General features: G+C 38.4%; 1 protein-coding gene across 2 annotated transcripts in view; it reads left to right on the top strand.

Moving 5' to 3' along the window:
- Positions 1 to 13040, top strand: part of CPED1 (cadherin like and PC-esterase domain containing 1) — a 137726-nt gene extending 124686 nt beyond the window's left edge. For both annotated transcript variants that reach the window (XM_072344264.1, XM_072344272.1), the window contains exons 20-24: positions 2637 to 2857; positions 3117 to 3218; positions 3444 to 3531; positions 5297 to 5443; positions 10355 to 13040. In XM_072344264.1, the coding sequence (XP_072200365.1) occupies positions 2637 to 2857; positions 3117 to 3218; positions 3444 to 3531; positions 5297 to 5443; positions 10355 to 10582 (786 nt within the window). In that variant the 3' untranslated portion in view covers positions 10583 to 13040. The remainder of the gene's footprint in view (positions 1 to 2636; positions 2858 to 3116; positions 3219 to 3443; positions 3532 to 5296; positions 5444 to 10354) is intronic.
- The last annotated feature ends 8607 nt before the right edge of the window (positions 13041 to 21647 follow it).

Genomic DNA, 21647 nt, shown 5'->3' with positions numbered 1-21647 from the left:
GCTCACTCAAAGTGAAAACTGAGATGTTTTGAGACTCAAAACTTACTCCTTCAGAGGTGAGGTGTGTACACCCTTGTGGGTCTTGTGCTATTTGAAGAAGTACCTCAGGGCACTGACAAGTATCTAATTCATCTAGTTATGCTGACTGCTCTACAAGAGTCTGCTCTGACTCCCAGCACCTCCTTCACATTCTCAGAACAATAATACTATTTTTGGTCAATCTTATATTTTTGTATGATGTCATGGCATTAAGACATCTTTACATCTATATGTCATGTTTGAGGGCTTTGGCCATGGCTCTTCTCATTTCTTTTTCGTGTCTTTTTTTGTTGTTACTGTGAGGGCTCTTGTTCTGCTATTGGAGTACAGTTAGATGAGATTAGACTGCATACAGCTAGAAGGGAAAATATTTATCAGAATATTACTCATTATACAACAAGGACTAAGGTAAAATTCCTACATTTTCCAAATCACTGTAGCTTATAGCTGAATGTGGTCCTTTTCAGTTGGAAAACCCTATGGTAACTGATACCAAAACGGTGTTATATGTTATTAGAAGAGAAATAGTCTAACATGGTCTACAGTGTGTAACCTGGTAGAGCCTGTTTGTTATTCTGCTAATGCTGTTCCGTACTTTTATAGAAATTTACTCACCCACGCTGCAAGTTAATGATATCCTTGCCTACAAATATCTAAGAACTCCTCTTTAAATAGATATGCATCTATACAACACAGCGATGGATTCATGAAGTAGAGATTAAAGAGATGTGGATATAGACAAACTAGAGAAATTAAGCGATTTTGCAAGTTGAAGAATTCTTGTTTAAAACCTGAAGTTATCCTACTTTAGAATTAGGTCATATTGTAGTGTGGACTGTCTTCCAAACTGTAAATAATTGTGTGCATGTTTGTGTGTTAGAGAAGGAAAGAGAGGGAGAATCCAACAAATCCTTTCACTGCCAAAGATCCTTGACTTCTGAATCATGTTGTGCTTGGCTTAAAAAGGTTTCTTGTGGCACAATGCGAAGAGCTGGAAATCCCCTTGCATGTGAAAGAAGCGCTTGTGCGGTACAAGCACGAACAACAACTGTTTACAAATTTTAATCTGCAAAACAGCTTTGAGAGTTCCAGAAAACGACATAAAACAGCTTCTCTGTGTGAATTTAAAACAGCTTCTGTGCCTAAATAATGATTCTCTGCAGCCTGCAGACAGGGCATGGGATGTTCACATTAGTGTTGTGTGCATTCTCAGCTCTGCCACCAGATCAGGGTATGCTCATGTGGAACAGATTCTGTCCTGCGGGAGCTTTCCTTGGTACATGGTTGTGGCTCTTTTTTTTTTCTCACAACAGGCTCATAGTGGGGGACTAAATTCAGTCTCTAAAACTGTTCCTGAAGGGAACAGATAAATAGAGATCTATTAGATGAGAGAAGTCCATAATGTTTTTACCATGTAGAATCTCTAAGGCACGCTTTGGAAAGATGTTCTTAAACATGTAATCTTGTGTTGTCTGAATTCTGCCCAACCAAGCATTCAAGGTGGATGTGTTAAAGTATGAAAAAAAACCAACAAATTAAATAAAGAACCAAACAGCAACCCCAACTTATAGGATGACAACTACCCCAAGTTCCAGAGGAGGCAGGAAAAAGAGGCACACTGCTGTACAGAAAACAGGGCTGATATTGTGTTATGGCTTCGTGGGATTTCTGACTCTCCTTTATGTTTTTGCTCCCTCATGTGCATTTCTGGTTGATTGTGATATTTACAGATCACGGGCAGTTTCACTGGCAAACCTCAGTGAGCCTTCATATTTGGACATCTGCCATTGCTTACATGTTTTCTTTAGCAGAAGAAAATGTTAGTTTTATCCACTAAACATAGGGCAATAGTATTAAAAATATATACCTATGGTTCTGTGGTCTCATTGTACAGAGACGCTTAATTTGGCAGAGTCAATAGTATGGATCAAAGCAACCCTACATTTAACTTCTTTATTCATCTGCAAGTTCAGAGACAGACTGCTGAAACCTCTGCTATCCTTATGGCTCTTTCAGTTCCCTTTAGGATGCAGTGCTTCCTGTCACACACAGTCCAGGACTATATTCAGATTTTTTGACACCAAAATAGATCTCTTTTTTAATTCTCTCTGAAATGAAAGAAAGACCATCTCTTTACAAATAAGGCTGCAGTTGCACTCATTGATGTGTGTGTTCCTTTGGTGTAACTTCTAATTAATCACGCTTATGGAAGACAGAAGTTAACCAAGACATGCTGTGTAGGAACAAACCACATGAAAAACTGAAGGAAACAAAGCAGGAAACTGCAAGAAATCAGGAGAGGAACTGTACTAGCAATTTGAATTAACTATAAACTTAAGCTAAAGAAAACAAGGATAAAAAGTATTAACTCTGAAAATATAGACATGTATAACTTGTATTTTTTTTCATCTATAATGTTTGCTAAATCAGTATTTTAGTACTGAGCTGCCAGGCCTGCCCCAACAGGCAGCTCACAGAGAGTTCTCTGGAGTTTTATGAAAAGGGTCTAAAAGCCTCCAGCCTGGCTGTATATTATTATTTGCTTTTGTCTTTTGGCATGTATAACTTCTAAGTCACATCTTCTTTTCTATCCAAAGATTCTTTTTATAGGTGACTCAACTAACAGAGGGATGATGTACTATCTAATAGAAAGAGTGAATGAGACTCTTCAGGAATGGCAAAAGACTCATGATGTTAAATTTTATGATAATATAAATGAGGGAAAAACATTTATCAGTTACTCCTACTATCCCCAGTTTTGGATGACTGCAAACCAGAGACCAACTTTTGAAAAAGCACTAGAACAACTTTTGCAGAGGTACTGTATAAACTCCATTGCTGGCTTGCTTGTGTTTTATTCTATTCACAAATGTGTTTAACAGATTTTGGAAGTAAAGTAAGCAAACAATTAAACACAATGTGTTCAGGCCGTATTGTGTGGTTGAAAAATAGTAGAAAATGACATCAGGCCTCTGATCAGGGTGCCAGATACAGTTCAGTGAAATGCAATGCAATGCCGTTAAAATGTTTGCCATCTGTTTTAAGGCAACATGTTGTTTTTTCTTTCTGGGTTTCAGATCACGTCCCCTGGAGAACACAGACCAGACCGTACTAATTGTAGGTGGCGTTCAGTGGCTTAATTCCAATCACCTGCAAATTATCCGAAAGGTGTTGAACAGGTAATGTTATGCACTTAGTGTTATTCCATGTCAAGACTTGATATGATAAACTATGGGAAAACACCAGAGATTTAAAATGCAAACAGTTCATTTGTTTTCTTATGGGTGTGGACTTAACTGACTTCGGAAAAAAAAAAAAAAAAAAAAAAGAAAAAAAAAAAGTAATGTCTTTTGATGTGCATGTTAAGTAAAATGTGTGTCCTATTTTTTTCACTTGCCTAATAGAGAAAATCTATCAAATATCCTGGTCATTATCAAATCCATAGGAATGGGCTTTCACCTCCCAGTGGATGGAATACATTCTTTATCACAGGTAAGTAACAGTATATTTAGAGTGTCACAGTCACAGAAGACTTGTTATTTCAGCAATCATATATTCTGTCTGGCCAAAGTATTTTACCTCTTCTGCTTAGCAACTTCTACGTGGATCAAAGAAAGAGTAGTGTTTATATGTGTTACTGTGGCTTACTGATGTAGATTCAAACCAATTAGCCTTATTTCATGAATTCCACTGCAATCAGAGTCATTTGAAGCACTGTACTCAGTCAACTGTGCCAAGAATTAGAGGAACCTCCAATATTGAGCCTTATGCCAGAGTTGAAGTTGAGTTGGGGCTCTCAATACCAGATAGAGCACAGGGTATCACCATATGGTGATACAATCAGGACAAGAGGGTAATACAGAGAGTTGAAGCCATGTCCAAGGCTTCTCAGTTTAACAGATGGGTTCATTTTAATGCACTGAATAACTCATTCAGTTCAATATTTTTATTTATGATTTTGTTAGTGGAGAGAGAATACATGAAATATGTGGATAAGACAAAGCTGAGAAGCACTGGAAGGTAGAACAAAGTAATTAATGCCTACCACCATTGCATACAGCACTCCAGCTATCCACACCTGTTAAATAGAGAAAGTTCTTAGCTTTCCTAGGTTATGTAGAACACTCCTATCACACTCAGATCTGCTGTTCACCTCTTCTTCCAGCCATAACACATTTCTTTATTTGGCATGTGATTTTTGCTATAGAGGCCACCCTGTCAGATTTTGCCCACTCCTTCCTAGATTTACATTATCTGCCAATAATCTTTATTGTATTTCTCATTATGGATTCCAACCCTTTCCTTTGTTTATAAAGATGACCAAATTAGGGGACATTAGAGAAGTGGCTGAAATCAGTGTGAAGAAATATGGTCAAGGCTATTGCCATAGCATTCAGCAGGGTTCAGACTTAGAAGGAAAAAGGAGAACTTTGATATTATGTAGCTGAGGCAAGGATAGAAAAAGTATTAAATGCTTCCGAAGGTTATTTTTATTCTGTTTCTCAACCAGTAAGTACAGAAAACTCCAGATATCAACTTCAGTGTGCAACTCTCTCTCTTTTCCTTTTCAATATTTGAATCATATGTCAAATGACCCATGTGGTTTGGGTGCTTTGGACTTCTGAATTACTCCAGCTACTCTCAGAGCCCTTCTACTTATAGTGTCAAAATGTGCTGCCTAGACAAATTTATAGCTAACCTTCTTTCTGTTCTTGGCCATCCTGCAATATTTAAGAAAAAATATTCTGTTCTTCACTATGACTATGCCTAAGATATCCATGGCTGTATATTTCTATTTAAGCAACATTCTCAGTGTCTTTGTTTGGAATTAATTTATCCTTTATGGGAGCAGTTTAATCATTTGCTACATAGACAACTTCACAATAGGATTTTTTTTTTTTAATTATATTAACAAAATATATATTAAAAAATCACTCAGTAATTTAATTTTAAACAGCACTGAAACATTCCCATGAAGGAAAGGAAGCTGGGAATCTACTGAAAAAATAATTGCAGCTACTGCTAATTTGATTTCTAGTTTAGATTTCTAAATCAATCCAGCTTGTTGTGTAATTAAAAGAAAATATTGTAGATTTTTGTATAACTATTTATATGCTTCATAACCTGTTTTAAGAAAATACATATAATGTAATTGTTTTGTTCAAAATGCAGTTATACTGTTCATTTCATTGGCAAAGTAAAATAACCTTTAAAAAGTTCTTTTGAAAAACTTTGCAATATGTTATCTGGAATGCAGGCAGAAGTACGAAACTTGTGGAATGAAAACCTGGTTATCTTGGAGACAGCAAAAACATATGGCTATGAAGTTGTTGACACATTTATCATCACAATGGGACGATACAAAGAATTCCTGCGGGGGAAGTGCGGGTGTCATTTCCATGAGGTAGGAGTTTATGTATTTCTCAGGTATTTATGAGAGATTTTAACTACTTAGGAGCTTAGAAACAAAAAGGTATGCAAATAGAGTTGCTTTCATAACTCGAAGTTAGGCCTGAGTAAAGGCTGTAGAGACGGTAGGAACATATGGTGGCACTTGGCCACTATATTGGACCAAATGGCATGGCTGTCCAAGAACAGGCTGAGCTGGTGTGGTGGTGGGTCTTTGAAGCAAGCTTGCTCTTCTAGAGAGGTAATTTTTGGAAATGAATATTTTATTCTTTCCAGGATCTTACAGGATTTGCTATCCATTACGTATCTCTACTGTTTCTTCATGTACTCTGTTTATGTTTTCACAATAGTTCAGTCTCACATGTTTTGTCCTAAGCCTTCCTAACTGAACTGATTGGCAGACTCCCATCAAACCCTGAATTCAGAATTGAAAGGCTGCTCTTATTTCTGTATATATGTTTTCATATGTCTAAGAAAGAGTTATCTGATATCATTACAATGACAGGTTAAATGAACAGAAATGTAAGTCATTTGTTCTCATTCTCACCCAGGTCTCTGATTTCTTTATTTGTATGAGGTCTGTAGAGAGTGAGCACAACAGGGATGTGGCAAAATATATGAATAAGCCAAATGAGAACATATTCTTATTCTGTTCATTCCAAGGCTGGGAGTTTTTGCAGCATATTACAAATGATAGGATTCCGTGGATTAAATCAGACACAAATAAGCAAACACATTATATCTAGGCACAAATTCAGTGCAGAGGAGGCCAAACCAATGAGAGTTTGAAAAACAAGATATTTAAAGTTTTTCTGATTTGACTGAGAGGTCCTTTGAATATGTGGCTTGTCTTTTTACTGTTTTCCAAGAAGCTTTTGCATGACCATAAGACAGATGGCAGGTGCACTTTCTTTCACAGAACAGAATGAGAATATGAAATGCAAAGAAATTTTTACTGAAAAGTTAAAATTGGAAGAAAAAGGATGCAAAGAGGGATGTCTCTTTGAAATCAAGAGTTAATGATTTTATGGTATTTCACAGCCAGCTGGGGGCTTTGTGTCAGTAAGTAGCTATTTAACAGAAGTATCAGGACTTTGATTTCTGACCAGAATAATGACACCAACACAAATGAAATGCAAGCATTTTTCTAGCATGATTTTAGGGATTTGTTTTCTGTCAAAAGAAATGACTTAAAATGAGAACGACCACCAAATGTTTTCTGAATCCCTCAATAGAAGGACAAAAGCTTTTGGTTAATTTTCCAAGTCATGCCTATTTTTCTATAAGTCCTACTCTTGGTCAAGCCAATCCCCAGGAAATGGACCACATGCAGAGTTAGCACAGAATTCCTGTAGAGCTTCACAGCTACAAAGGTAGGCTGTGACACCCAGAACAAGGTAGAAGCACTGATTCTTGCTGTAAAGAAATGTCAGGACAGCTGTGGTGTATTTCCCTTAAAGTTCCAGAAGATGGAAATATCTAATAAAAAGACTTTCTTCTTCAGGCATGCACAGTATGCGCTGAAAAACAAGACATGCTGTGGCTAATTAAACTTCGGAGTAGTTTAAAACAAACAAAGTGAAATTCAGTGCTGATTATAGTAAAATTGAAGCAAAATTCCAGAGTATCCTTTTTGTGTCTGTCAGTCAGGCCCTAGCATAGCAAGCCTGACCACTTTCTTGAAGCTTGTGGGTTATATTTAACTCTACCAGCTACGGCATTCAGAAAACGTATTAATATAAGGCTTTGATTTTTCTACTTAGACATTCCACATAAAGGGAATAAGACAGTCTACCAGACCATAAATGTGCTTCCAAAAAAAGAGAAACAATCAGCTGTGCCTAGCTGGACTCTGTTCCAGTATGAGGCTGACTGGGACAGAGCACAGGCTTGGGAGCATTATCAGACCTTTTTGAGTGCTGAGGGCAAGCCTCACAGCTGGTTTCTCCTTCAGGCTCTGCAGCACTCATATGTTTTCAGTCCATTGCTTTGGCCTCTGTCCTGTTCTGGGACCAAACACAGTGTACATGGTTAATTAGCTGATCCTTTAATCTGCTCTGCTTTATACATTAGAGAGGGATGTACACAGCTTGGCCCAAATGGAGCTGGGATGATGGGAATAAGTCACAGAGCAGATATTTATGCAATGGATAAATAGTTCCATGGAGTAAACGCCTCCCTCCATTTCACCCAGACAGCTACATCAAGCCCCTTTTTACCTACTGCCCAGATGTGGGTGTCTTCGTGGGTCACTGCTGATGCTTTCCATTTCCACCAAGCTCTTCAGTGAAACAGAGGACTTCAAAGTGAAATATTTCAGAAGCTTTGTAGGTGGAAAACAGCAGGGCATGATCAGCCATCAGCATTTCTCAGGCACTTTTCCATCATTTTGCATGAGCTCATGTGCAGATTTGGCCATGCTTAGCTGCCCAAGGATCTAAACAGAGAGTGTGTGTTTCTGGGGAAGATCGGGGAAGAATTTGGCTTGTAGAGCTGTTATTAATGAGGCTTGAGAGGCCAGTGTGTTGAAAGAAACATAGATGTACCCAGGAGAATCCATCAGCCACCAAAAACCAGACTTGATCTTTGACGAAAGTAAAAAGAGAGTCCTTGAATGTTTTTGGTACCTCGTTAGTTTTAACAGTTTTGTCATCAGTTTATTTCTACATCCTGGCAAATGAAGTTTCATCAGGTGCTGAAGCAGTTTCCACTAGGAAAATGGCTTTTTGCCTCTGAGGTTGGAGCCAAGAACATTATGTAAAACTCCAGAACTTTTCATGTTGTATGAAACCAGATGAGGTGATTAAATCTACTTTTTACTTTCACTTTCTTTCTCTTAAAAAAATGTCCTTCTAATCTCCCAGAAGACAGCACCCCTCTGTAAACTGAAGCAAGACATGGCCATGTGGCAATGGAGGGATGTCCATTCTGTGTGATCAGAAAACAAGAACCAAAATGCATTCATCAACTCTCATTTAGTTCTCACCAGCTGGTCAAATATATCTCATTTGTCCTAATAAATTATTTGAGTCCCCACCAACACACTTCAGAGGGCCTTGGGTCATGCTGATAGCACAGAAATCTGCAGCAGATTGGCAAGGAATCTAGACTCGTGGAAAATTATATTGATCTGGGACAAAAAGTCTTGCATAACTCTGGATCTTTCTGTCCAAACATACTCCTAGTTCTGTGGACATATGCAAACATGATTTTGTAATTACCTCATGCATCAAAAATGCTTGTGGAGAAGTTGATCTGCCAGCAGTTATAAAGATCTTATTGGAACCTACTTTTATTCAGATTTATTCCCTAATTTAATGGCAATGAAATCATGGGCACAACAGAAGAGAAACAAGCAAGCTTGGTATTTTGGTATCTTAATAAGTGCTTGGCTTCTGAGTGCATATTAGATTGCATTCCTTGGAGATTATGCCTAACAGGAATGCAGTTTGGGTGATTGGTTCTAGGTGGCATCATTTTGGTATAGCTGTAAGACCTAAGGCCCTAATTTAGAAAAATGAACCTGTAGTAATTGCCTGGAAAAAAAAATAAATAATAATAATAATAAAAAAAAATAACAGCCCTTGGCTTATCTGTATCAAATATCTGAGGATATATTAATTTCTTACTTGGATAATTCCTGTTCTTTTATTAGTTCAGCCATCTCCATCATAGACTTTCTGCTCAGTTTTTCAAGCCTTCGAACATTTTTTCTTCATTCGCATTTAATTCTGTGTGAGTTACTCTAATCCATTCACTATGAGCCTCACTACTTAACTTTGTTTCTGATTGTTCACTATCAGTAAATAGACAATAAATATTTTTACAAAGCTAATATGCTCCTGCATAAATATATTCATTAAGAAATTAAGTCTGTTTTTTGGTTTGGTTTGGTTTTTAGGTTGTTTTGTTTGGTTGTTGGTTTTTTGTTTTTGTTTTTTTTTTGGTCTGTTTGTTTTGTGTGTTTTTTTTCTCCTGTGCTATGGTTGATACAGCAGCAAAATTGAAAACCACCAGAGATATCAGAAATAAATTAACTGCCTGGCTCCTTTGTTACTGACTGGGCTTTGTATTCCATCCTCCATGGGCAAAAATTCTGTATTTTTTCTCATGAAGTTGCCTCAGTATTAATCAGTGACTGTGTGTCAACTGAGCCCAGGTCTTCAGCATCATGAGGCTTCTCTAGTTAAGAAGCTCCTGAGAACCCTACCATTCACTTTCTCACTAGTTCCATAGGTATTTGATTATTCCATACATACTGAACATGATAATTCCAGAGATTTATGCATAAGTAGTGGCCCGAGGGGGAGGGTTTTTCTTTACTGTGGTTTTGTTGGTGTGATGCCCTGAACATCCAAGCAGAGGGAAGACTGCATATAACATGCAATTGAGTCTCTTCTTGGAGAAACAAGGCACAGCCTGGTTCTTAGTCCAGTGGAGAGCTGAGCCACTCTTGCATCAGGACCTGAGAGTGAGGGCATTCTAGCTTAGAAACAGCATAGGTTCCTCACTTACTGGGAACTGAGAACATCTGGACTTAAACATTGCTGTCCTGAGTTTGTGTTTCACAAGGTAGATGTGCAGGCAAGCTATGAAAAATGATAGCTCAGGAAAAAATTATCCCTAATGAAGAGGGTCTAATATACTGAAGATATTACAGAATCAGCCAAGTGAGTGTGAAGGTCATATACATTTATATTTCAAAGCTTAATACAATCTTACACATTAATTAGCATTTATTGCAACAAGTTGACCCACTAAAATAACATTTCTAAGCAACTTGCAACTCAAGGTAAGAGTATCAGCATCTGCCTTGTGGAGAACTGCCTCAACATTTGTGTAGACACAGCTGTGTATCCTTCTAGGTGCATGCAGAAAGCATTCACATATGTCACTTCTTTTGCAGGTGGTGAAATCCAATCCTTCTGAAGAAAGTCCACACATAACAATGACGTTATCAAGGCACTACACACTGGGGAAGTATTTCAGCAGTCAAAGCAAGCTATCGCAACTGCAGGACTATGCATCAAATTCTCAGTCCCCATATCATGTCCGAGGTCCAATAAATCAAGTTTATTCTGAAATCCTTTTGAACAGGCTCTGCGCAAGTAAGAGGGGGCTTGTCAGCACATAGCCTCTCCTGGACATAGTGCTGAGACTGGAGATATGCCACTGTGTGAATGACATTAGCAGGACCATACTGAATTTATGACACGCTTCCTTGATTGGCTGCATATGTACCAACAGAGTTTGAAACGTGGCATTTTTCCTAACATGTTATGAAATCAAGCTTTGTGGTTTCAAAATGGAAGATGGAGGGATGCAAAGAGAGAGCAGAGGGGAAGTTACTTGAACTGTTGCCAAATGTTAGAACAGCTGTAGCTCAAGCAACTGTTTATTAATGATAGTAAAGAGCGAAATATATACACTTGAACAATTTGGAAAGGACTGCTTTAGCTCTTCCGCACTATCTAATTTTCTATTTATAGAGACACTGTAATATTTGAATGTATTTAGAAACTGGGTACATTCCATTTTAAAGAGTTTTATTTTATGTGGATGGAATCCCCTTCAGTATCAAACCTTTTCTATTTAGACACTTGGTTTATAGAATTTGAAAGTGCCCTTTTGAACTTCATTTTTTTTCCCCTGGAAACACTTCCCTTCTTTTTATCTTAAATGCAACAGATGTCTACTCTATTTTTTGCATTTTCTAAAGTTAATATAGAAATAGATTTCTTAGACTTGAGACTGATTGTAATTGTCTTAAAGTAACATGTAAATTCAGTGAATATTTTAACAGACTTATTCTAAGTCACATTGCAGAAGAATGGCCATATGCAAGAAAGCTGACCTTTGTCACTTCCCATTGCAAAAGGCAGGCCCCATCGTAACACAGAAACACTGCATCATCCTCATCAGCACTATGGCTTTAGCTGACTCTGACTAGATGACCATAACAGATACTTTAGAAAACATCTGATCAATCCATGGCCTGATACATTTTGGCACAACTACAAATGTCTTAAGAGGAAGCGGTATTGTTTTTGTATGAATTAAAAGCACGACGATCACTTGAAAAGTAAAAAATAAATAAATAAATAAATCACTTACACACTAGAGAGGGGAGTCAGAACCAGGTAAGTATGAGTCTAATAAAGGATCCATTGAGCTCTCTGGCTTGCTTCCCCCTTCACAAATTTATATATAGTCCTCCACTTGCTTCCACTCTCTCTGGAAAAGGAAGCCACAAGCGATGTCAGTAAACACACAAATTATAGCACAAAATTAATTACTATCTTCTGGGCCTTTGTAGCAAAGAGGGGCTACCATATGTAGAAATAAGACTAGAAATTCATGACAACACGTTTAGAGTTCACCAACAAGAACCTTAAACACAGTCTGTATCCCCAGCTACTGTACTGTGAATTCTTGCTCCTTCAGATATGTGAAGTCATGCAATATGGAACCCTATTTTCCTAGATTGTCAGTAGATTCTCAAAAAGAGGATTTGGTACCCTCTAATCTCGGAGACCTCCCACTAAGTTAACAAAGCTTTTAGTTTAGGCAATGACCTTGCAGTTAGTGAGACGGTGTAAAAATATATGTACGTGTTTCTCTACAATATGCTGCTGCTATGCTTACAGTAAATGTCCCTGAATTTCTGCATGAGGTTTTTCCTGAAATGGAGCTTTATATGAAAGACAGGGTCAGGAGCTGTACGTAAATACTGCAAATGTCAGTATTTGTTTTTGAGCAATGTGATTATCTAAGGAATATAATTGTATGCAAATGGCATAAGATAATAAGCTTGGGTTTGGAACTCTGCACAAGCAAAAAGAATTGCACAAACTTTAAGTCAAGAGCTTTCATATCAAGTCATTAACATCAGTTGATGCAAAAGGCAGCCAAATATAATTGCCATTGAGATGATCAATGATAGGAGTATCGCAGTTCTGCTTCTGTTAAGATCTTCTTTGCTCATTTAAATCCACATGCTGTGGCTGTTATTGTTATGTACACAAATTTTTTTAAGGCATAACCTGTGTTTATGTGTTTGTGGTTTGTTTTTAATCAAAGACTATGGCTGAAGCATCAGCTACAGTGAGAAAAAGAGCTGGCTTTGTCATACTGTAGCTGATATTGGCGAATGTGCAATTCATCACTTCCAGTTTCACCACAAAATGGTTTACATGTGCTGTACACACAGATGTCTTAATGTTTTCCAAATTTTAATATTTTTCAAATGTAGCAAGTTGGATTTCTTCTGTATGTTTGCTGTTTTTTATGTATCTGTGTAGGTATTTACATGTGTACAAATTTATTGTTACAGTTTGCAAACCAATGTTTATTTAAATGAGTTCTTTGAATATATATATTTTTATCACTGTATATGAGCCATGTAATCTTAGGAATGAACAAAGGGAATGCAGGTGCCAAAAGAGACTCTTCACTATCTCACTCAAAATGTATCTTATCATCTAGAGGTACGTGAAAGAAGAAATGCAATATTGACATGGAAGCACTGCTTGTTCGTACACATCAAAATTAAGACTAGGACAATAAAAGGATTACTATGTCTGAATTCCAGTGCAAGCACATGTGTTACTATTATTGTTTTGCTCTAGAATTATCTTGTCTGCTATGATATTTTGCCAGAATAAGCATTAGAATGTTTCTACTGTATTCACTGCCTAATAATATAGTTGTTCCCCCCTATATTTGCCTTAGTCACATTATGCACCATTAAAATGGCAAAATACCTCATAGTCAAGGTGAGTTCCTCTTAATGCAGGCATGAATTGCCCTAGAACAGATGGAAGGACTGGCATTATCAACCTAACCAACCTGGGGAAAAAGTACACAGAAAAGTGGTGTTTCCTGCTCCATTTCTAACCAGCAACATGTCAAGCCCAGAGTGGAACCAGGATATACTTTAAACTACAGGTGTGGGCTCTAAACCTGTGCTGTAAAAAAATAAATGCTCTGAAATACAAAGCAATAGTTCCAGTCATTATTTCATTCCTTCGAACTTAAGCTGAAGAATGATGTATCACCATCCAGAGAGTTACTCACTGTCTTTCACATAAGTATAAATTTTGCAGTTATTTGAGTTTTAGCCTTCTAGGGAGAGCCACCAGGACCAAGTTCATCTCCATGAGTATCTTTGGAATAACTGTCTGTAACAAAAAAAGATTTCCCTATTTATAAGGAAATGCCTTGGCAAGTCAGCTCTGCCATTGGAGATGTTGTATTTCAACCGGCTTTATTTGACAAGGAGCTGAAAAAATGATCTACAAATACTGTTTTAACAGTTAATATTCATTTGACAATGTTATTCTATAGAATAATCCTTTTCACAACATTAAATATAGGCCTTCTACTTTATTTTTCTCTTCTGTGACATATTAAAGGGACATCAAAGACAATTTATTTGCTTATCGGGTGGAGTGGTGGGGCATCCGATTACCTCAAGGTTGAAATAACCACTAATAGTTATGCTTCTGTTGCTATGCTGAGCCAAAGAGAATGCTTTGAAGAAGCAGATATGTATGATATTAAGTTGACTGCAGTCCAGGGATCTTTCAGATTACTTTTTTAGAATAAAGCAATTTTTTAGAGGTGCAGTGAGCTATTTGGCATAGAGTCAAGCTCCTAAACAAGCCCCTGTAGTCTCAGATGAAAAATATAGTTTGCCTGTTAGCTCTGCATCTGGCTCATCTTACTTCATTGTTTTGACTGTATGTACCTGCTCTACTTCAGCATTTCTTTCAGATGACATGAGAAGTTCCTCTTCCACTTTAGAGAGCTCAGCTTTTGCAAATCTGAGAGAAGACTGTTGCAGAATCACAGGGTGATTCTTCAGAATATCAAAGTTATTGTCTTAATGTTCTCGTCATTTCCAACAGCAAAAAAAATCTGCAGGGTGCAGCGGAGGTGAGCACACCTCTTCTGGAGGGCAGTCATTTGCTCTGACAAATTTGAAACAGCTGTGCTGTGCTGAGCACATAAGGTGCACCAGCTCTGAGCTCTTCACAGAATTCAACTTTCTCAAGCCATATTCCACTGCTACCTTAATCTGTGGAAGGACAGCTCTTAGGACAACAGAACAGTTGGTGCAAAGTATCAGTGTGGGTACCAGTCCTGTAGTATTTACTGATTCGTCACAATATCCGTTGAGCTGAAAAGCTCTGACTACACAATGGAAAGAGGCTCTGCATTTTACCCTTACTTGTGGTTCAATGATAGTAAAGACAGTGTTATGCTTCAGTCTGAGTCATGTGCCTAGAGAACCATGCCCTAAAAAATACTCAAATCATTAAGTTGAAAGGGCAGGATGAGTCCATAGGGCCACAACAGGGGCTCCTGCAGCACCTTTTTGTGCTGCAATGGACCTTTCCCTTTTCTAGGTTAACTCACCTGGCTGCTTAGCTGGTTCCCAGGCAGCTGTGGGCAGCCCTACCTGCAGTCCTTCAACCATGTTCAACAGCTTTGGCAAGGTACAGCATGTTAAGTAGCCTGAGACTGAAGATAAAGTGTATGTTTAAATGAAATCTGAACTGAGGTCTTTGTGAAACACAGCACCTACTCAGCTTCTTGATTTCCTCTAAAGTCAAACTGCTTTTAAAGGGGAGAAAATTCAGTTCCCTTCACCTGAATCTCAGATATCTTTTCACATTTTTCAGGAGTCATTTTTCCCATTGCTTGTTTGCGTGAAATAAAGGGAGGACTCATCTCTACAAACTTATTCCTCATAGTGTGAGTGTGCGTCACTGTGAAAGGCATTTTCCACAAATGGTTCTCTATGGGGACAAAATTCCCATGGCAAATGCTGTATTCAATAGAGTGATGTTTAGATCCATTTTGAGCAGTGATAGTCAATGCATGTAAAACAGTGAGCACCTCAGTACTTCTCTCAGGATGTAAAAGAAATGCCTCTCACTATGTAAAGGGTTCTTCAAGAAAGATAAGGAGAGACTTTATCAGGGTATATAGTGATAGGATAAGGCATAACACCTTAAACTAAAAGGCATTAGATGTTAGAAGAAATACTTTACTCAGAATGGTACTCTGTGCACTGGCACAGACTGCCCAGAGAAGCTGTGGATGCCCCATCCCTGGAGGTGCTCAAGACCACTTGGATGGGGTTCTGGGCAGCCTGAGCTGGGTGTTGGCAGCCCTGCACATGGCTGGGGTGTTGGAACCAAGTGGTCTTCAAGGTGTTTTCCAACCCTAGACACTCTATGATTCTATGCTATGTGAAGGTGTCACTGCAGAACTAGAAACCTTGAGGGAGGAATCCAAATGCCTCAGATGCCTTTTGGCAAAGCCAGCGTGGTTACAAAGAGCTCACTGCAGATAAAGTGGATGAAATGAAAGTTGTCAGCAGCCCTTAAGGTTGATAAATTCTGAGGGATATTGTCAGAGTTTGAAGACCAGTTCTGTATTTGGCAGAGTTTATCACATGGAACAATTTGAAAATGTCTTGTAACTTTTCTTTTGTACTAATTATGACCAACTTCCATATTTCCTTTATGATTCACTAGGATTTAGGAGCTTAACATAATATTTCTGCTTTACCTGATACAGTCAGTACAGCCTCCCTGGATAATCAAATTGTCTTGTATTCTCTAGATCAGACAAGTTTTATTATTTCTGTGGGGTTTATTTCCTTTACTTTCAAATGGCAGATCCAAAGATTCTATATATCCTCTGTGGATTTAGATAAAAAGTTTTTAGTGTCTCAGATATATTTGAAGAAAACTACTGCTCCTTATTTATCCTAATAGAATAGAAACATTTTAAACCCTGAAAGCTCAACCCCGCCAGTCATTATGCAATGCACCACCCAGCACGATACAGCCCACAACTGGTTTCCTTCAAAAATAAACAATGACTCGCATCTTTATAACTAATAATACGATGCTGTCTCCTACTGATGTTTTTACTGGAGTGATTACAATTTGAACACGGTTTGTATGGACTGATAATTTTTTTCATCTCAAGGCCTTTGTTGAGCTCTTTTTACAGCAATGGTATCTATTAACTACTGTAAAATCCTATTTCAGTATCCTTTGTTCACTGCTTTGCCCAGTTGTTATAAAATACAGACAGAAAAGGAGATTTACTGCTGAAGTTAAAAGGTTAAATCCTAACAGGTCTTACTGCTACACCCATTATCTGCCCCAGTATTCCACATTGCATCATTTTCCTGCAGAAACAAGGAGGCAGGGTCTGGTAACTTTGTAATGCTGTCTGTCTGTGTGGCTCCTCAGTCTCTAGAACAGTTCAGCGCTGAACTCCTGGTGGAGCTATTAAAATAGCATACCTTCAGCTCTGAAAGCAGAGCCCAAACATGTATTCAAAACATGTTCAACCTCAAAGCAGGTTCAGCTTGGAAGTCAAGGATGACAGCTTCTAGGAACCACCTGTCTGTTTTCAGGCATCAGAGACTATATTTCTTCTACTTGGCTCCAGATATTTAACTGAGGCATTTTAACTGCCTCATAACTGATCATAATCTGTACTCATCACAGAAAGACCAATGCTTGAATTATTCTCTAGAGACATTTATACCATAATATTACTTATTGTACAGAAAGCCTAAAGCAACATATAGAAGCCTTCAATCAAAACCTGAAGTTTTGATAGATGAATGTCAGCTCAACAGAGAAGCAGCTGTGGGATTCATGGAGCTGGAACACAGATATTATCATATCCCCACTCTGCTCATTTAGACCTAGTGCTTGATCATGTGCCTAACACTACCACCACTAGCAGGACATGCTTCCCAAAATGGCCCAGATTGATGCATTCTCAGCATCTGCTCCTTGGGCTGCTCAGTCATTTATCTGTGCACCGGATCTGGAGGAAACCAGCCCTGCATGTAACCTGGAGAGCAGAACATTAAATGATAAGCTGGGTTATGCAGGTTCAAGACCCTTTATTTGCAGAAATGGAGAACAGATCTCTGTTTACAGCTTTACAATATTGAAGGATGGATGATTCTCCTTTCATGAGACAAGTCAAGGTGGCAGGAACTCAATTCCAGAAAAGAAAAGAGGTTTGGTTTTTTTTTTGCTTTAGGTACCAGATCAGATAAAAGTACCTGGTCTGCATCCAAGAGCTCCAGCTATCAGCACTGATCCTGTCCTGGAAGTGTATGTAGACCCTAAAGTAATTTAGGAGTTGCTGACTTTACTATGCAGTAAAAGCATCAAATAAGTGTTAAAAGCCTGAACCAAAAACCTTAGTCACATATCATCTTTTTTCTCTGTGAAGAGTTTACTTCTCTGTGCATTTCTCCACACCTTACACACAAAATTACACCCCAGACATTGCTGCCCCGTTACTTTGTGGATATAGCTATTCATGTAGTTGCCCTCTAACCCAGCCAGTCAAAACAACATAAACCAGGACATGGCTCTACAGAGAAAAGTGTGTAAACTAACCTGAGCAGTTTCAGATTATTTGGTCTGGGCAGCTATTACATACCAGCTATGCCAATAGGTGAATGGTAGTGTTTCTGAAGGCACAGAGGGAAAGGCAAGTGATAAGCTGGAGGCAGGATGGAGCTGGCAGTGTCTCAAGTTAGCAGCAGATAGAAACAGCATCTTTCCCCACTAAAGTCATGTCTGTGGCCTTGTCCTGCAGCTCTGGGGTTTACAGTGCCTGGCTTCAAAGCATTATCTGTAAATGAATATGAACAAATACTTACTACAAATACAGGGCTGTAAATGATACAAAGTGTGTCAAAATCAGGAACTTCTGAATGTTCTGTAACTGTATCTAGCTGTGCCTAGGGAGTCCCTAGGGACTATAATTACTCTATAAAACAAGTTAACACCTGCTCCTCACACTTTTCTTAATTAAGATTCAGTCGAGATGCGAGTCATTTTAACGAGTGATCTGTGGCTCCACAGGAGCCAGTCTGGAGCAGAGGCTGTCTCAACAACACAGCACAGCTTGTATAAGGCAATTACTGCACTTCCTATAGGGTATGCAGTCTTTGATTCTACTCCGGCTTGGGCAATTGAACTTTTACCTGGGGTTTTCTGAGGGGCAGAGAATCAACTGTTTAGTCATTATTTGTCTCCCAGGTGCACAGATGTTTCTAGTTTAGGCTGATGTCCTCTGGAAAAAGTTGTGTTTTGACAGAGCGATGGTCACTTTAGTAATGCTAGTGTTTGCCTATGCCTTGCTCACTATCATGGCTGGGACAAAGGTAGGGGTGTGAGCATGTAAATCTTCATCCCTAATGGAAAAACAGCTCCCATTCCCCTGGGCACACGCTGACTCAGGTGCCTTCTGGTTCTACTCAAGTGCACTGACCTACACCTGCTGGGAGAGAGTCAGTAAGGTAGCACTGTAAGCCAGCTAAGATGGTACCTACATATCCAACAAGAAATATTTGTGTCCTGAAGAAGTGTACCCTGCTGCAAGTTTGATGTGATCTCTTCCACTTTGAAATGGAAGACCCTGCCTTGTTCTCTCCCACCCATCTCCCCCATAACCAGGTATCTGCCACCTTCTGGGGCCTACAGTGATCCTGCCCCTTTCCTGACCACACATTTTCTGGGATGTGCGTAAATGAAAACACCTCTCACTAAACATTTGTTTTTTCATTCTAGGAAACCAAAATGGTTCTGTTGGCTGTACTGGGCAAGGGCTTTCTGGACAGAGAACAGAAAATCTGGGTAAAGAAAATGGGGAGAAAAATCCTCCAGCACATTTAAATCTCTGACATTAATTCAGCCACAGACAAGTTGCTGAAGTAAAAACCATGGCTTATATCCACAAGGCAGTTCACTTCCATACGGACTGTAGGAAAAATCAAGGCTATGGTACAAATACATTGACAAAACACTGGTAGATGTTTCCCTTTCTGTGCTACAAATCCTTCCACAAAATAGTATAGATGAACCAAGCCTTGTTTTATTTCAGTTTCAGACTCTGGAATATTTGCAGGTTTTTGCTCACTGCAGAACAATATTAAGACAGTTCAACCTATTCTCAATAGCTAGAAATCTGATGATCTTCCTTGTTCATGTGTGATATTTTATTTCTTCTGAAGGAAATGAAGACACTCAGCACAAGTGCTGGGTACCTTTCCAGATTGTTTTTGATATCTTATACTACCACTGTGAAGGTGCCTAAGCAAGTATCTATCATGGCCACACGTTCAGCTTCTGTTAATGAGCCTGTTTCCCAGATCCATAACCTTTTATGGCTGTCTATTCCTTCTCTTCCAGAGTGCAGATAGTGCTGTCTGATGTGCATATCTCAGCTGGTGATGTGTTAATCTCCATCAGCACTGAAGGATATGGTTTAGTGGGCATGGTGGTGATGATGGTTAGTCTAGATGACGTTAATGGTCTTTTTCAATCCTAATGATTCTATAATTCTATAAGAGAAAGGTTGTGAGAAGGTGAACATTAAAGAGAGGTGGGACTGCATTTCAGCTTTCCATGGCCTTTTATTAGTAACTTTTCTACTCTCGCTTGCCTTGTTTTGTTCTTCAATGCATGAATTCTATCAAATCTCTGTAGGGTACACCCTTTTTCATAGCAGAATGGCCTGTTGGTATAAAAAAACAATGACTGGAGAAATTAAAAAAGCTAAAATGTGTCCCACCTACCTTTTTAATATTCCTTTTGCCTGCAGAGGGAAAAATACATAAAGCATTTACATAGTCATGTTCTTCTCTTTAATTGGTCCAAATAAAGTGAGTATGTACTTAAACGAGGGGAAATTTTGTGTTGGTGAGGTGGAGACCTCAGTTTTAAATAGACAGAGTTGTATTCCTGCAACGTGGATTTCTGGATTTTGGAGCACAAATTGCACTGACTCTCACACTCACACATGCCTAAGTGGTCTCAGGAGTATTACTGTAAAGCAGTCTCCCTTGTAACACATCACCTCAGCATACAGCTTAAAGTCTCTTAAAGTTTACTTCTATTAAGAAAAAAAGTCATTTCCATAGCTCCTGGCCACTTTCTGAAACTTGCAGGTTCTGTAGCTAGGGAGTAGTTTTACATCTGATCCCTTTTATAAAACCAGTTTGCTTATTTTTGTAAGGCAGGTAAATTTAAAGTTAATATACAGTCCCTCTATAGCCAGAAATAATACAATGAAACTTTGTCCTCCAAAATTGCTGCAGGGGTCTGACCCAGTAGACACCTACTGCTCTGTTATGTTTATATGAAGTATATATAGTCTGATACAGTTCTATTCAGCAGACACTTATTTTTCTGCTTTATTTGTCCTACACAGTCAGTGCCATTTAGTTCCTTGAAAGTAGTCACAGGTATCAAGTAGAGACTATAAGAAATATTCACAAGCTCTGCATTTTTTAACCAGACCTGAGAATATGTTCCTCTTATTTTTAATATATTTGATTCAATTAACCCTTCATATTTAGATATCTTAATTAAATAAACTAAAGTAGATTTTAGTGATGCCAGTCTCTATAATTTTACAGGTCATCATTTTTGGCAAAAAACATCAGAAAATTATTTTCTCTGTGTATTTAAATTCAGTTTATGTTTTTAGTTTAGTTTTTAGGTATATTTTTTCCATCTCAATTTCTACATTTGTCAGGAGAACACTAATAAAGACGTTACTGCCACTGCTAATGACAGCATTTTCAATCTGAAATATGAAATTAAAGATCATGCTTTGTACTCCCAAACCATGGTAATGACGTGATGGTTTTGACAGTTACAATAAAACAAAACATATTAAGTTCTCTTTCATATATTTTTGCACCCAAATCTCACACTCCTATACATTAATGAAAGCTTTTAATTACATGTTCATTTAGTTGCACTTCAAAACACAGACTGAGTCATTCTGCATATTTTTCCCACAGAATCAGCTATATTTTTGGCTGCCATGTGATGATATCCTGGGGATCCTGATGGGTAGAGAGAGAAGTGCATATATCTTTGCTCTTTTTTACACCAACACAAGTAAAAAATGTGTAAAAAGCACTGGAAAAGCCAGGATGAGGAAAAGACTTTGAGGACACCATCTAGAGCATAGGCTCATCATTTTGCATTCTTTTTTTGCTAGTTGGGCCATTTCATCTTCATGTTTGTCCACGAACAAATGGACCCTCTTGCCACCCTTGCAGATGACACTGTGCAGACTGCATCAGCTAAAGGAGGCCTATGCTCTCTTGAACCATGGATAATAGG

This window comes from Excalfactoria chinensis, chromosome 1, assembly GCF_039878825.1.
Source record: "Excalfactoria chinensis isolate bCotChi1 chromosome 1, bCotChi1.hap2, whole genome shotgun sequence".
Lineage (NCBI taxonomy): Eukaryota > Metazoa > Chordata > Aves > Galliformes > Phasianidae > Excalfactoria > Excalfactoria chinensis.
This window is presented reverse-complemented; position numbering and strand designations above follow the sequence as displayed.